Source organism: Acinonyx jubatus, chromosome C1, assembly GCF_027475565.1.
Source record: "Acinonyx jubatus isolate Ajub_Pintada_27869175 chromosome C1, VMU_Ajub_asm_v1.0, whole genome shotgun sequence".
In the NCBI taxonomy this organism is placed as follows: domain Eukaryota; kingdom Metazoa; phylum Chordata; class Mammalia; order Carnivora; family Felidae; genus Acinonyx; species Acinonyx jubatus.
The window spans coordinates 127,856,298-127,872,865 of NC_069381.1; the positions used below are offsets into that span (position 1 = coordinate 127,856,298).

The window sequence follows — 16,568 nt, forward strand, 5'->3', positions numbered from 1 at the left end:
CTTGCCCCTCTAAAAGATTTTTAAAAAATAATAAAATAGCTTTGGCCATTTCAGACAGTATTTTCAGTTATAACTTCATGAAGCAGCTCAGATAACTTTTAGCATAGATAGGTAGTATTTGACAGTTGAATGATTTACATTTTGTTGAGGAATTCATTAAAATGCTAGATGATTAATATCACAAAGTGGCATCTCATTAACATGGTAGTCACATTTTATAACTGAATAGAATTTTGATAATATTCTTCAGTGATTTTTTTAAAAAAGAACAGCTCTACTTTGCTGTTTAATTTATTTATTTCATTGGTGGAAACTTGATAGCTAACACACTAGGAATACTGCCTAATTGAAGACAATTCTTAAAAAAAATAAAAACCTTACTTTTTCTTTTAAGAATCATTAAAAACAATCTTTAGTATTTTATTATCTAATAATGGCTAGTTTAGACTCAGCAGTTATAGAAGAAATTTTATAATTATTTACTTTTTAATCAAAAAGAAATGTATATGTGGATATGGACATGTGTTGCATATTTTTTTTAATGAGGTAAAATTCAGATAATATAAAACTCAGTGTTTTAAGTTTTGAAGTATATAGTTCATTGGTGTTTAGTACATTCGTGATGGTTTGCAACTATCACCACTGACTGGTTCCAGAACTTTTATTACTTCAGAAGGAAAGTAATACCCACTGAGTACTGAACTCCCCAGTCCCCCCTCCTTCCAGCCCTGGCAACCACTACTCTACTTTCTGTCTGTATATATTTGCCTATTTTGGATATTTTACATAAATGAAATCGTACAATGTGTGTGGCCTTTTGTGTCTGGTTTTTTGCACTTAGCATGGTATTTGTGGTTCATTCATGTTGTATATATCAGTACTTCCTCACTTTTTATGAACACGAAATGAATAATTTTGTGTTCAGTACCATATTGTCTTGATGACTACAGCTTTGTAATAGAGCTTAAAGTCCCGAATGGTGATGCCTCCAGCATTGCTTTTCCATTTCAAGATTGCTTTGGCTATTTGGGGTCTTTTGTGGTACCATACAAACTTTATGATTGTTCTAGCTCTGCAAAAAATGCTGTTGATATTTTGATAAAGAGTGCATTAAATGTGTAGATTGCTTGGGAGTATAGACATTAGCAATACTTGTTCTTCCAATCCATGAGCATGGAATGTTTTTCCATTCTTTGTGTCATCTTCAGTTTCTTTCATAAATGTTTTGTAGTTTTCAGAGTACAGATCTTTCACCTCTTTGGTTAGGTTTATTCCTACATATCTTATGGTTTTTCGTACAACTGTAAAAGGGATCAGTTCCTTGAGTTCTCTTTCTGCTGCTTCATTATTGATTTATAGAAATGCAATGGTTTTCTGTACGTTGATTTTATATACTACTTTGTTCTAGCAGTTCTTTGGTTCAAGGTAATGCTGACCACATAGAATGAGTTTGGAAGTTTTCCTTCCATTTTTATTTTTTGGAACAGTTTGAGAAGGATAGGTATTAATTCTTCTTTAAATGTCTGGTAGAATTCCCCTGGGAAGACATCTGGCCCTGGTGTTTTGTTTGTTGTGACAGTTTTTTTTCGTTTTCTGTGCTATTTATTTATCTGTTCAGATTTCTGTTTCTTTCTGTTTCAGTTTGGGTAGTTTGTGAGTTTCTAGGAATTTGGCCATTTCTTCCAAATTGCAGTTTTTTGGCATCCAATTTTTCATAATATTCTTTTATAATTGTGTTTCTGTGTGTTGGTTGTGATCTCTCCACTTTCATTTTTATTTATTTTTTCCATATTTATTAGGGTCCTTTCTCTTTTCTTTTTGATAGGTCTGGCTCGGGGTTTATCAATTTTGTTCTTTCAAAGAACCACCAGCTCTTAGTTTTGTTGATCTGTTTTACTGGTCTTTTTTATTGTTGTTTCTATATCATTTATTTCTGCTCTGATCTTTATTATATCCCTTCTTCTGCTGGCTTTAGGCTTTATTTGATGTTCCTTTTCTACCTGCTTTAGGTATAAGGTTAGGTTGTATATTTGAGACTTTCTTGCTTCTTGAGGTAGGCCTGTATTGCTATGTGCTTCCTTTTTTTGACCACTTTGGTCACATCCCAAAGGTTTTGGACTGTCACGTTTTTATTTTCATTTGCTTCCATGTATTTCTTTATTTCTTCTTTAACTTCCTGATTAATACATTCATTCTTTAGTAGGGTGTTGTTTAATCTCCATGTATTGGTGGTCTTTCCAATTTTTTTCTTGTGGTTGACTTCAAGTTTCATAGTGTTTTGATCTCAAAATATGTGTGGTATGATTTCAATCTTTTTGTACTTGTTGAAGCCCGATTTCTGATCCAGTCTGTGATCAGTTCTGGAGAATGTTCCATGTGTATACTTGGAAAGAATGTGTATTCTCCTTTAGGATGACAGTTGTGAATATGTCTGTTAAGTCCGTTTGGTCCAATGTCTGTCAAGCCATTGTTTACCTGTTGAATTTTTGCTTAGATGATCTGTCTATTGTTGTAAGTGGGGTGTTAGAGGCTCCTACTATTATTATTGTCAGTGAGCTTTTTTATGTTTGTTATTAACTGATTTATATATTTAAATACTTCCAAGTTGGGGTGTAAATATTTACAATTGCTAGATCTTCTTTGTTGGATAGACCTGTTTATTTTGATATAGTACCCTTCTTCTCTTGTTACATTCTTTGGTTTAAAATCTGGTTTGAAAGAAGTATGGCTACTCTGGCTTTCTTTTGACATCCATTTGCATGATAGATGTTTCTCCATCCTGTCTCTTCCAACCTGCAGGTGTCTTTAGGTTTAAAATGCTCTTGTAGGTGCCATATAGATGGGTTCGTTTTTTTAGCCATTTTGATACCCTTTGTCTTTTGATTGGAGCATTTAGTCCATTGATATTTAGTGAATTTAGTTCCATTGAATTTAGTGCCATTGTATTACCTGTAAAATCAGTGGTTCTGGAGATTTTCTCTGTTCCTTGCTATCTTTTTTTGCCTCCCCCCTCCCTCCCGGAAAAAAAATCCCCTTTAATATTTCTTGCAAGGCTAATTTAGTAGTTATGAGCTCCTTTAGTTTTTGTTTTTTGGGGAAACTCTTTATCTCTCCTACTTGGTGAAAAAGTATTCTTAGCTGTATATGTTTCCCATTCAGCACGTTGAATATATTATGCCACTCCCTTCTGGCCCTGCTATGTTTCTGTGGAGAGATCTGCTGCTAACCTTATTTGTCTTCCCTTGTAGATGGGGATTTCTTTTCCCTTGCTGCTTTCAGGATTCTTTCCTTATCTCTGTATCTTGCAGATTTTACTACCATATGTCTTGGTTTTGGTCTGCTTTTGTTGCTTTTAATGGGAATTCTCAGTGCCTCTTGGATTTGGTGTCTCTTTCCTTCCCCAGATTAAGGGAAGTTTTCAGCTCTAAGTAGCTCAAATAAGCCTTCTGCCTGCCCCTTTTTCTCTCTATTCTCCTGGGACTCCTATGATTTGAATGTTAGTACACTTTATGGAGTCGCTGAGTTCCCTAAGTCTATATTTGTGATCCAGTATTTTTCTTTCCCTCTTCTTTCCAGCTTCATTATTTTCCATAATTTTATCTTCTGTATCACTTATTCGTTCTGCTGCTTCCTCCATCTTTGTGGTCATTACATCCAGTCAGTTTTACATCTCAGAGAATGTTTTTATTTCAGTCTGACTAGTTTTTAGGTCTTTTATCTCTGTGGTAAGTGACTCCATGGTGTTTTCTATGCTTTTCTCAAGCTCAGCTAGTATCCTTAACATTTGTTTTATATTCTGGTTCAGGCATATTACTTATATCTGTTTTGATTAGATTTCTGGCCACGATCTGTTTTTCTTTCTTTTGGGATGAGTTCCTCTGTCTTGGCATTCATCCTAGGCCTCTGTCTTCTGTGTGTTAGAAAAGGCTGTTATGTTTCCTGCTTCTGAGAGCAATGGCTATATTAAGTCATATGCTGTTCAGGGCCTGGCACTTCAGGAAGTGTTTCTGGTATATGCTGTGTACACTCTGCTGCTGTGTTTTGGCTGCTCTTTCCCTCAGGTCAGTCTTCTACAGAGTTTCTCCTTGCCTGCAGTGGGAAGTATTTGGACCTTGTCTAGTATTTGGTGAGTTTTAACTTGGTGTGTTATGGTCTGCTTGTTAAAATAGGCTAGATCCTATTTTCCCTAGAGCTGAAGCTTTGCAGCACAGTATGGTCAGTAGACTTGGTGCATTGGAGGTTTGTGCTGGTCTTCTGGGGGGAGGGGCCTGTTGCTGCTTTGACCCTCAGGTACACTTGCCCTAGTTCAGAAACACCTGCAGAGCTCAGTGGGGCGGGGCTTGGTGTATGACACCAAAACATCCGCTGTGGCACTGTGCTGCTCACTGAAGTCCATCCCTGCTGATGGCAGGGGATAAAAATGGCGTTAGCCAGATCTCTCATCCCCAGAGAGGGGATTTCATGCCTGCCACTGTTCAGGAAGCCCTCAGAGATGAACAATCTCTCCTTTCCTTGCTTGTCCTAGGCATCCCTCAGATCCCTCTCTTCACACTGTGTCTGAGCCCTCTGCGTACCTGCAGTGCAGTCCTCCTGTGTTTTATCCCAGGGACGTTGGCTGGGTTTCAAAACTCCAAACCTTACAGACTGGTGTTGATCATCTAGGGGAGGATGTTGCCACACTGTGGCTGGTGCTGGGTTGTCCCAGAAGGGCAGTCACATGAACGTGCAGGGGCTTGGAGCTTACAGTAAAAGCTCAGCAAAAAGCCGGTGTCCAGGTTAGCTGCGATCAGCAGGTGCCTCTGTACCTATCTAATGAATGGGGTAGCTCAATGGTGCCTGCTGGCTTTTGTCCCCGGAGAGGCAGTGCCACCTCTCCTAAACGCACTCCAAGAAAGGGAACTGTCTCACCTAGTATGACCCAGGGAATTCTCAGACCATGCTATCTGCTCCTGGGCCTCTGCCGTCCTCCACAGGAGCACCTCTACAAACACCACATTCTACCCATTGATGGCATAACTTCTAAAACTTCAGACTTTAAGCTCCACTGCTTGTATTGTGATAATTAGCTCCTCTTGTTTTCCCTGTCCGTGGTTTTGGGGAAGTTTTTCTTGTACAGTGCCCTGCTCCCTGTTCTCTCTCTCTCTGTCTTTTTCTCTCCTTTCTTCCTGATCAGTGCTCACCTTTTCTCGCAGCACTGGTAATTCTTTCCCACCCCCAAAAATCATGTCTACTCCCCCGCTACCTTCCACAATTTGGCTTCTTTTCTCCCTCTAGTTGTGCAGTTTTTTTTCCTCTTAGCACTTAGATCAATTTTCTGAGTGTTCAGAATGACTTGATACTTATCTAGCTGTGTTCAGGAGACAAAGCAAGCATAGGGTTCTCTTGCTACTCTGCCATCTTAACTCCTATACTTAATTTCCTTTAATAAGTAAAACTTATGCTATAAGTTTTACACTAAAAATTTTGAAAAGCATGTATGTAATGTGGAAGAAACTTTTATGTATTTACTAATGTGTGTTGATTATCTTGGACTATTCTTTAGTACTTATTTTAGTTTTGCTCTCTCTTCCTGTAAGCATTTCTGCAATAACAAGATTAGGATGTCCTGAATGTCCCGGATGTAGTTGATAGTCTACTGTGGGGTTTTTTTGTTTGTTTTTTTTTTTTTTTTGGTTTTTTGTTTGTTTGTTTGTTTGTTTGAGAACTAAAAATAGAATACTGGAAAGAGCACTGAAATGGATATTGGGAGATCTTTTTCTATCTTCTACTATTCATCTAACAGTATAAACTTAGTTTATTTCTCTAGTCCATTTTTCTTGCCTTGCTCCTCCATTTTTCTTGGTCTTACTCTTGCAGAGCTGGACCAGATAGGTATGAGCTGTTTCATCTCTCTAAACTCAGAAGGGGTAGCTGATTCCATGGAAAGAGTATAGACTGGCTCCAGGTTTCAACCATTTTCTGATTATCTGCAATCTTTAAAGTAATCTTTCTAACCTATCTGGTCATTTTTGCAAGGTACATGATGTCTTGTAAGGACTCACAAATACAGCCTGCTCACCAGCATTCTCATACCCCCATTCCATGACTGCATCATTTATAGGAGTAGTTGGGAAAAAAAAGCAAAAATCTTTGTAGCCTTTTATTTAGTTGGCTTTCTTTAAATGTTTATTTTGAGAGAGAGTGCATATGTGTGCGTGAGTGGGGGAGGGGCAGAGAGAGTAGGGGAGAGACAGAATCCCAACCAGGCTTCATGCTGTCAGCACAGAGCCTGTCACAGAGCTCAGTCTCACTAACTGCAAGATCATGACCTGAGCTGAAATCAGAGAGTTGGTCGCTTAACCAACTGAGCCACCCAGGTACCTCTAGTTGGCGTTTATATATGAATTATGCTGTGAGTACACTTGAAGAGAGTAATAACTCCTGAAGAGGCATTAAAGAACTTTCTTTTACTCTTCTGGTTTTTTAAATGTATTTATGTTGCTTTTTAAAAAAAAAAAAATTTTTTTTTTTTAATTTTTGAGAGAAAGAGAGACCAAATGCATGCAGAGGAGAGGCAGAGAGAGAGGGAGACACAGAATCTGAAGCAGGCTCCAGGCTCTGAGCTGTCAGCACAGAGCCACACGCCAGGCATGATGAACTCATGAGCCATTGAGATCCATGACCTGAGCCAAAGTTGGATGCTCAACCGACCGAGCCACCCAGGCACCCCTATTTATGTATTTTATTAATATTAAATTAGTTGGTCTTCTTATGAAAAGTTAAACATTAAAGGTTACATTAAAATTTTCTTTGACCTACCATCTTCTTGGAACATTTCTCAATCTCTACTACTTGGAAAGTGATACATATACTCACACACATGTTTTCTGTGGGTTTGTATGGTATGCAAACAATTGTATTTTCTGTTTTTAAAAATATGACTTAAATTTTTTTAATATAAAAATCTCACCACCCAGACATAGACTCTATTAATATTTAGGTGTACACCTTATCAGTGTTGACATTACACTGATAAAGTACAATTAAGCGCATCTATGTGCCAATCTGTTTTTCTTCATGCATGTGTATTAACTCTGTATGCTATTTATATTTATAAAAGTGAGATCCTTTTAGGCATATTTTCATAGGTATATAAAATTGTATATTATTAAATGTATTATTAAAAATTTTGTGTACATACACATCCTACAGATCTTGAATACTTTTCCTGTCATTAAGAAAATTTATACTCTTAATAGTTTCATACTTCTCCATGTAGATCATAGAAACATACTGTGTTAATACTTAATTCTCTTTCTCCACAGTTGTAATATTGTAATAAAATTTCTAGGCTGAATCTGATAAAGAATTTCTTTTGATATTAATGGTAAAATTGTTTCACAAACAGGCATATCAGTAATGTCTGAATCTCTGCAGTTTTGCTGGTTGTAGAGATTAATGATTTAAATAATCTTTGACCATACTATAAGTAAAAAATTATGTGTTCTTTTTGTATTTTATTGATTACAAATGAGGTTAAATTTTTTCTTAGCCACCAGAAATGGTATAAATTGTTTTCATGGCCATCAAATAATGCTATAGGTATTTTCAAACTTACAGAATTAGTGGCTGATTAGCATTATTTCCTTCTCTTCTTTTCCAGGAATTTCACCATAAAAAATGAGAAGGGAGATTATTAAAACAACTTTATAATTTATATTCCCACTAGAAACGTATGAGAGTGCCTGTCCTTATATTGTCACAATTTTTTGGATTGTTTTTGCCAGTCTGATAGGTTACAAAATGACTTCTTAATTTTCTTTTAATTTGTATTTCTTCAGTCATGAGTAAAGTTCTTTTTCTGTGAATTATTAGTATTCTTGACTTTTTCTAATTTTCAGGAATTTCTTATGTCATAGGGAAATTAACCCCTTATGTGCTATCATGGAGTGCAAATACTTTTCTTTGTTTATGTTTTTGAAATTGTTTGTAAAGGTTTATCAGCTCGCTTCAGAACCAATTGGCAAAAGCTATTAACTAGGACAGGGCCCTTTCCCATATTTCTAATAGGTAAGTCTGATAATTTTTTCAGTACATTTTTAGTACATTTAGTATGAATTTGTTTAAGAGAAACATCCAGCTCCACTTTCTGCTTCTATTTCCACTCCTAGCCCAGTAGGCAAAAGTGATAGTTTTATCAGTCTGGGGCCAGCCAGGAAAACAGCAGCTTGGCTGCCAGATCAGGTGATTTGATTTTGGTCAGGGAGCAGGAAACCTGTGGTTTTGTCAGTGAAAACTAGCAAACTCAGTGTGAAGGAAGGGGGCAATCTGCAAGGTTTGCTTAACCAGGCAAAGAGAAGAATAAGAAGAAGAAAAAGCCAAGCAGGGACATCAGCATCCAGATGGTATGGTGGCAATAGACACTGCAGTTGAGTCCAGGCAAGTTACTAAAAACAACAACAACAACCCACAGTAACTCAATTCAGAATCCAGAGTTGCTACAGTGTATTAATCAAAATGTCCAGCTTTCAGCCAAAATTATGAGACAGGAAGCAGGAAACTGTAACACATATTCGGGAAAAAAAAAGCAGAAGTCAACTAGAACTACATATTGTACAATTGTATTTAGGTATCTAGGTAAGGTCTAACTGTAGAAAACAGATTGCCTAAATTTGGGGGTAGGAAGGATCTCTTGGGATGATGGGTGAATTCTAAAACTTTTATATTGATGAGTGCACAGCTGTATAAATTCACTAAAAATCATTCATCTGTAATGGGTGAATTTTGTGATATGTAAATTATACCTTAATAAATGCTCTTAAGTATGTAAGGAGAACTAATAACTTTATTTATTTATTTATTTTTTTAATATATGAAATTTATTGTCAAATTGGTTTCCATACAACACCCAGTGCTCATCCCAAAAGGTGCCCTCCTCAATACCCATCACCCACCCTCCCCTCCCTCCCACCCCCCATCAACCCTCAGTTCTCAGTTTTTAACAGTCTCTTATGTTTTGGCTCTCTCCCACTCTAACCTCTTTTTTTTTTTTTTCCTTCCCTTCCCCCATGGGTTTCTGTTAAGTTTCTTAGGATCCACATAAGAGTGAAACCATATGGTATCTGTCTTTCTCTGTATGGCTTATTTCACTTAGCATCACACTCTCCAGTTCCATCCACGTTGCTACAAAGGGCCATATTTCATTCTTTCTCATTGCCACGTAGTACTCCATTGTGTATATAAACCACAATTTCTTTATCCATTCATCAGTTGATGGACATTGAGGCTCTTTCCATAATTTGGCTATTGTTGAGAGTGCTGCTGTAAACATTGGGGTACAAGTGCCCCTATGCATCAGCACTCCTGTATCCCTTGGGTAAATTCCTAGCAGTGCTATTTCTGGGTCATAGAGTAGGTCTATTTTTAATTTTCTGAGGAACCTCCACACTGCTTTCCAGAGCGGCTGCACCAATTTGCATTCCCACCACAGTGCAAGAGGGTTCCCGTTTCTCCACATCCTCTCCAGGATCTATAGTCTCCTGATTTGTTCATTTTGGCCACTCTGACTGGCGTGAGGTGATATCTGAGTGTGGTTTTGATTTGTATTTCCCTGATAAGGAGCGACGTTGAACATCTTTTCATGTGCCTGTTGGCCATCCAGATGTCTTCTTTAGAGAAGTGTCTTTTCATGTTTTCTGCCCATTTCTTCACTGGGTTATTTGTTTTTCAGGTGTGGAGTTTGGTGAGCTCTTTATAGATTTTGGATACTAGCCCTTTGTCCGATATGTCATTTGCAACTATCTTTTCCCATTCCATTGGTTGCCTTTTAGTTTTGTTGGTTGTTTCCTTGGCTGTGCAGAAGCTTCTTATCTTCATAAGGTCCCAGTAATTCACTTTTGCTTTTAATTCCCTTGCCTTTGGGGATGTGTCGAGTAAGAGATTGCTATGGCTGAGGTCAGAGAGGTCTTTTCCTGCTTTCTCCTCTAGGGTTTTGATGGTTTCCTGTCTCACATTCAGGTCCTTTATCCATTTTGAGTTTATTTTTGTGAATGGTGTAAGAAAGTGTTCTAGTTTCAACCTTCTGCATGTTGCTGTCCAGTTCTCCCAGCACCATTTGTTAAAGAGACTGTCTTTTTTCCATTGGATGTTCTTTCCTGCTTTGTCAAAGATGAGTTGGCCATACGTTTGTGGGTCTAGTTCTGGGGTTTCTCTTCTATTCCATTGGTCTATGTGTCTGTTTTTGTGCCAATACCATGCTGTCTTGATGATGACAGCTTTGTAGTAGAGGCTAAAGTCTGGGATTGTGATGCCTCCTGCTTTTGGTCTTCTTCAAAATTACTTTGGCTATTCAGGGCCTTTTGTGGTTCCATATGAATTTTAGGATTGCTTGTTCTAGTTTCGAGAAGAATGCTGGTGCAATTTTGATTGGGATTGCATTGAATGTGTAGATAGCTTTGGGTAGTATTGACATTTTGACAATATTTATTCTTCCAATCCATGAGCAGGGAATGTCTTTCCATTTCTTTATATCTTCTTCAATTACCTTCATAAGCTTTCTATAGTTTTCAGCATACAAATCTTTTACATCTTTGGTTAGATTTATTCCTAGGTATTTTATACTTCTTGGTGCAATTATGAATGGGATCAGTTTTTTTATTTGTCTTTCTGTTGCTTCATTGTTAGTGTATAAGAATGCAACTGATTTCTGTACATTGATTTTTGTATCCTGCAACTTTGCTGAATTCATGTATCAGTTCTAGCAGACTTTTGGTGGAGTCTGTCGGGTTTTCCATGTATAGTATCATGTCATCTGCAAAAAGCGAAAGCTTGAGTTCATCTTTGCCAATTTGGATGCCTTTGATTTCCTTTTGTTGTCTGATTGCTGATGCTAGAACTTCCAGCACTATGTTAAACAACAGCGGTGAGAGTGGGCAGCGGTGAGAGTCGTGTTCCTGATCTCAGGGAAAAAGCTCTCAGTTTTTCCCCATTGAGGATGATGTTAGCTGTGGGCTTTTCATAAATGGCTTTTATGATGTTTAAGTATGTTCCTTCTATCCCGACTTTCTCAAGGGTTTTTATTAAGAAAGGGTGCTGGATTTTGTCAAAGGCCTTTTCTGCATCGATTGACAGGATCATATGGTTCTTCTCTTTTTTTTTTGTTAATGTGATGTATCACGTTGATTGATTTGCGAATGTTGAACCAGCCCTGCATCCCAGGAATGAATCCCACTTGATCATGGTGAATAATTCTTTTTATATGCCATTGAATTCGATTTGCTAGTATCTTATTGAGAGTTTTTGCATCCATATTCATCAGGGATATTGGCCTGTAGTTCTCTTTTTTTACCGGGTCTCTGTCTGGTTTAGGAATCAAAGTAATACTGGCTTCATAGAATGAGTCTGGAAGTTTTCCTTCCCTTTGTATTTCTTGGAATAGCTTGAGAAGGATAGGTATTATCTCTGCTTTAAACGTCTGGTAGAACTCCCCTGGGAAGCCATCTGGTCCTGGACTCTTATTTGTTGGGAGATTTTTGATAACCGATTCAATTTCTTCGCTGGTTATGGGTCTGTTCAAGCTTTCTATTTCCTCCTGATTGAGTTTTGGAAGAGTGTGGGTGTTTAGGAATTTGTCCATTTCTTCCAGGTTGTCCAATTTGTTGGCATATAATTTTTCATATTATTCCCTGATAATTGTTTGTATCTCTGAGGGATTGGTTGTAATAATTCCATTTTCATTCATGATTTTATCTATTTGGGTCATCTCCCTTTTCTTTTTGAGAAGCCTGGCTAGAGGTTTGTCAACTTTGTTTATTTTTTCAAAAACCCAACTCTTGGTTTCGTTGATCTGCTCTACAGTTTTTTTAGATTCTATATTGTTTATTTCTGCTCTGATCTTTATTATTTCTCTTCTTCTGCTGGGTTTAGGCTGCCTTTGCTGTTCTGCTTCAATTTCCTTTAGGTGTGCTGTTAGATTTTGTATTTGGGATTTTTCTTGTTTCTTGAGATAGGCCTGGATTGCAATGTATTTTCCTCTCAGGACTGCTTTCGCTGCGTCCCAAAGCGTTTGGATTGTTGTATTTTCATTTTTGTTTGTTTCCATATATTTTTTAATTTCTTCTCTAATTGCCTGGTTGACCCATTCATTGTATGTGAGGAACTTACATAAATATAAATACATTTGGGTGAGTGTGTTAGTATAAATGCCATAATTTAAAAAGGAAATTACAGGGGTGCCTGGGTGGCTCAGTCTGTTAAGCATATGACTTCAGCTCAGGTCATGCCTACTTCGGCTCAGGGGGCATGATCTCACTGTACTTGAGTTCAAGTTCTGAGTCCGGCTCTGTGCTGGCAGTTCAGAGCCTGAAGCCTGCTTCGTTGTCTCTCTCTCTCTCTCTCTCTCTCCCTCTCTCTCTCTCTCTCTCCCCCTTTCTCTCCTCTCCCCCACCCCCTCTGCCTGCTCCTCCCCCACTCATGGTGTGTCTCTCTCACAAAAATAAACATTCAAAAAAATTTTTTAAAGAGAAATTATATAAACAGTCTAATCATAAAGGATTAGTTTTAAAACTGTTCCATTTGAAGTATTTTCACTCTAATTCTGATCTTACTGTCTAAATTATACTGAAAAATCCATCAGTGACATCAACCACATTGGACTCCTTCCTTTTCCTGAAATTTGATCAAATTATTTCCTGAACTAGGGCCTTGGCGTTGGCTGTTCTTTCTACTCTCTGATAGACACCTTTCCTTGATGTGTCTCAGCTGTTTTTTATCTTTTAGTTCTCAACTCAAATATCTACCCTTCAGAGCCGACTTAACTGATTTTCTCAGTACCTAATTGAAGAATTTTCAGCTGTTGCATAACAATTACTTTTCCTGTTTCTTTGTTTCCTTTTAGTTTCATTTACTATAATTTATTGTCTTATTTATTTACTATTTATGTTTTTGCCCCAACATGTTTCCTGTGCTTGAAGAACATATTATAAATAGTAGTTACCAGTGGATGAATGAATTACAATTAATTTGTCAGGTTTTCTTCCTTTTAAACTAAACTTTGAGTCATTTAAGTTGGTAGTTTTTTTCCCCCACAAACCTGACTTTTCATTTGAATCAGCTGTTTCTTAATCTGAGGGTCAGATGAATGTCACCCTTTCATATATAGATTTCCAATTATTTCATAATTTTACTTAATATTTTATTCACTTATTTTGTTACTGTGTTCTAAAAGCTTTTTTTGCATGTCTCTGCAGTTTTAAAACATTATAGATTTGTTGTACATGTTCAGAGGTTTAAAAATCAGAACTTAGCATCATAGTAGAGGTTTTTTGTCTCTTTTTACTTTTGATTCATCTGTCTTTGGCAGAAAAATAACTTGAGTGAATTCATTCCTTCACCAAATAGCTATGGAGGTGTTTTACATATTTCACACATCTGGAAATGAATTTTTGCTGCTTTAAATGTGAATAAAAACATGATAGAATGTAGAGTCCTTGTGCTACAGCTCTTTTTCACTTAGAACTCTTTAGTAATTATCCTGTTACTTTCAGACATTTAACAATGTGGAGAAAAATAGGGCCATCTTGATTTTTGTTCCTTTAAAGGAACACATGTATACTTATAACATTTTTTTCTCACTTTGAATTTCACAGCAGTATATTTCAGTGGTAGTTTTATATTTTCATTGTTTATTTCTGGTGCGAATTTATAACATACTTCTTCATTTGTACGTCTACATTTTTTCATACCTTTTGTAGGTCTTTTTGTTTCTGTGCATCTTTCCCATAGTTTTCTTCAGTCTTTGTTTTCTTGTTTCATACTTTGTTTTCTTGTTTCATAAGTTGCAAAGTATCACTCTCCAGTTACTAATGTCCTGGCCAAGTTATGCTGAATTAATTATATGCCCAAGTGAATGTAGTATGAGAACAGCTAATGAGAAAGAAATTTTCTGATAAGGTACATATTATGTAGTAGGGAGCACTCTGATAGGAACAAAATATTAACAGAGACACCTGTTAGTCTGAAGATATAGGTGGACTTCTGTGGAAATCTGTGTAATTCTTCTTAATACAGCATTGCTTCTGAGTTCTCATTCTTTGTTCTAGTTGGCCAAAACTTTGACAGATGAGTGACTAATATTTGTAGTTTTCAGGACTGTTCTAACTTTGCAACCCTTTAGATTTTTGTGAATATATCAATGAAAAGATGAAGAAAGGTGAATCAGATATTAAACTTGACCCTTGAAAAACATGGGTTTAAACTGTCCACTTACTGGACAGGTCCACTTATTTGCAGATTCTTCTTTGATAAATATAGTACAGTAAATGTATTTTCTCTTATGATTTTCTTAATAACATTTTCTCTGGCTTAATTTATTAGAAGAATACAGCATATAACACATATACAAAATATGTGTTAATCAACATGTTATTGGTAAGTGTTCTGGTAAACATTAGGCCATGAGTAAGTTTTGGGGAGTCATATAGGTGGATTTTAGACTGCTTGGAGGTCTAACCCCTGCCTCGTTCAAGGCTAAATTGTAATTGTTGCCGGTAAGCTTCCATGTTATTGTGATTTTATGTGTATATGTAGGTTATTTATTGATTTGTGGTATTTTGATAAATATACCTTTATAAAATAATGTCTTATCTATAAGCATTCTATTTGTTTAGATTTTAAGTGTTATATGTCCCAAAGGGTTATGATTTTTTTTAATTATTGAAATAATGAAATCCTTGCATGTTCCCTCATAATCAAATTTGAGAAAGTAATTGTTTTATGATTGTTGAAGTACTATCTTGATCGAAACTTTTTCATCAGCAGTGAAACTTCTTTTCTTTGTAGTAAAGTATTCATCTGTGTGGGATATTGCATAAATCTTGGAAGACTGCAATAAAGTGGCAATGTCCCGGGAACCTACCCCACCTCTCCCTGGAGATATGTCTACTGGTCCTATAGCAGAAAGCTGGTGTTATACACAGGTACATGCTGTTAAAAATGCCTTACTTTATGTTATGTCACTTAAAAATGTTATAGCATTTTGAGAATATTGTAAAGCACTTTGTCATAGTTATTCCAAGTATTAAGAAAAGTGAGTCATGGGATGTTTAACATGTGATAAGCTAAAAGCATATAAGTCATCATTGTAAAAGTAGTTTTCTGAATCTCTTAGGTTAAAGTAGTAAAATTTTCCTACATGTGGACCATTAATAACTTCAGCTTTTGTCGAGAGGAAATGGGTGAAGTGTTAAAAAGTTCAACATTCTCATCTAGCCCCAGTGACAAAATGAAATGGTAAGATTTTTGTTTTGAATTTTGTTTTGATATTATTTTCATCTACTTTATAGTTTGGTTGTTACTGTTTTTTGGGTTTTTTTTTTTAATGTTTGTTTTTGAGAGAGAAAGAGACAGAGTGTAAGCAGGGGAGGAGCAGAGAGAGAGAGGGAGACACAGAATCAGAAGCAGGCTCCAGGCTCTGAGCTGTCAGCACAGAGCCCAACGTGCATCTCAGACCCACGAACTGTGAGATCATGACCTGAGCTGAAGTCGGATGCTTAACCGACTGGTCCACCCAGGCGCCTCTGTTATTGTTTCTTCATGGACATTAGTCTAATTTTATACTAGATTTGTAAGTTCCTAAAAGTATAGAGAATTACAAAGAACTGGGGATATTGATGGGAGTGTTGTTTGTGATATTATCTGACAACGAATTTCAGTATTGCCTCTCTCTTTTGAGTTTTACGTTTTATATTCCTCCATATGAGCCTATTGTTTTGTTTTAGGTGCCTGAGGGTAAACCCAAAGGGATTAGATGATGAAAGTAAAGACTACTTGTCCTTATATTTGCTTTTAGTCAGCTGCCCAAAAAGTGAAGTTCGAGCAAAATTCAAATTTTCCCTTCTAAACGCTAAAAGGGAAGAAACAAAAGCAATGGGTAAGTGATTTGGGATAAAGAAGTCTCTGAGTAACTACATGTTAACTTACATACTTTTCCCTGGAAAGGATATTTTTTCCCCACTGAAATCTGCTTAACCTAAAACATGTAATGTGGCCATTTACTTTTAAATGCCAGTGTTGTTATGGTTGTTTTACTAAATCTTAGAGTTCATAAGACATGTACAGTTTGTTAAAAATAATATTAAAATTTTACTTTTTCTTGTCCTAAAACGGTATTTACTTGTCACTTAGAAAAATTGTTGCTTTTAGGGCAAGGTGCCTGGTTCAATTTCTGGCAAATATAATCGGTGCTCAGGAAATATTTCTCCCTTGCTGTTTTTACCAGATAATAAAATCTGAGGAACAGTGTGAAAGGAGATTGAATGTTCTGATATTTTGTCACTAGAATTTTTTTAAGCGGTGGACTAAACACTGACCGAAAGGAAATCAGTTTTTCTTAGTCTCCAGATCTATTTACTTCATCTCAAGCTTCACATATATAGCCAACTGAAACCATGTGGTCTGGAGCTTCATAAAGAAGAACAATGTAGGAAATACACAATGTGCATAGTAGGAAAATATATCATGAACTGCCACATTAAATTTTAAGTGATTTCTAGAAATGAATCACAGAATCAAGTAATGTCATTACAAAAAAA

The 16,568-nt window shown here is 36.5% G+C and overlaps 1 protein-coding gene across 4 annotated transcripts in view; it reads left to right on the top strand.

Moving 5' to 3' along the window:
• Positions 1–16,568, top strand: part of SPOPL (speckle type BTB/POZ protein like) — an 80,702-nt gene that overhangs the window by 37,380 nt on the left and 26,754 nt on the right. For all 4 annotated transcript variants that reach the window (XM_027055864.2, XM_027055865.2, XM_027055862.2 and 1 more), the window contains 3 exons: positions 14,818–14,954; positions 15,146–15,267; positions 15,756–15,907. In XM_027055864.2, coding sequence (XP_026911665.1) covers positions 14,877–14,954; positions 15,146–15,267; positions 15,756–15,907 — 352 coding nt within the window. In that variant the 5' untranslated portion in view covers positions 14,818–14,876. The remainder of the gene's footprint in view (positions 1–14,817; positions 14,955–15,145; positions 15,268–15,755; positions 15,908–16,568) is intronic.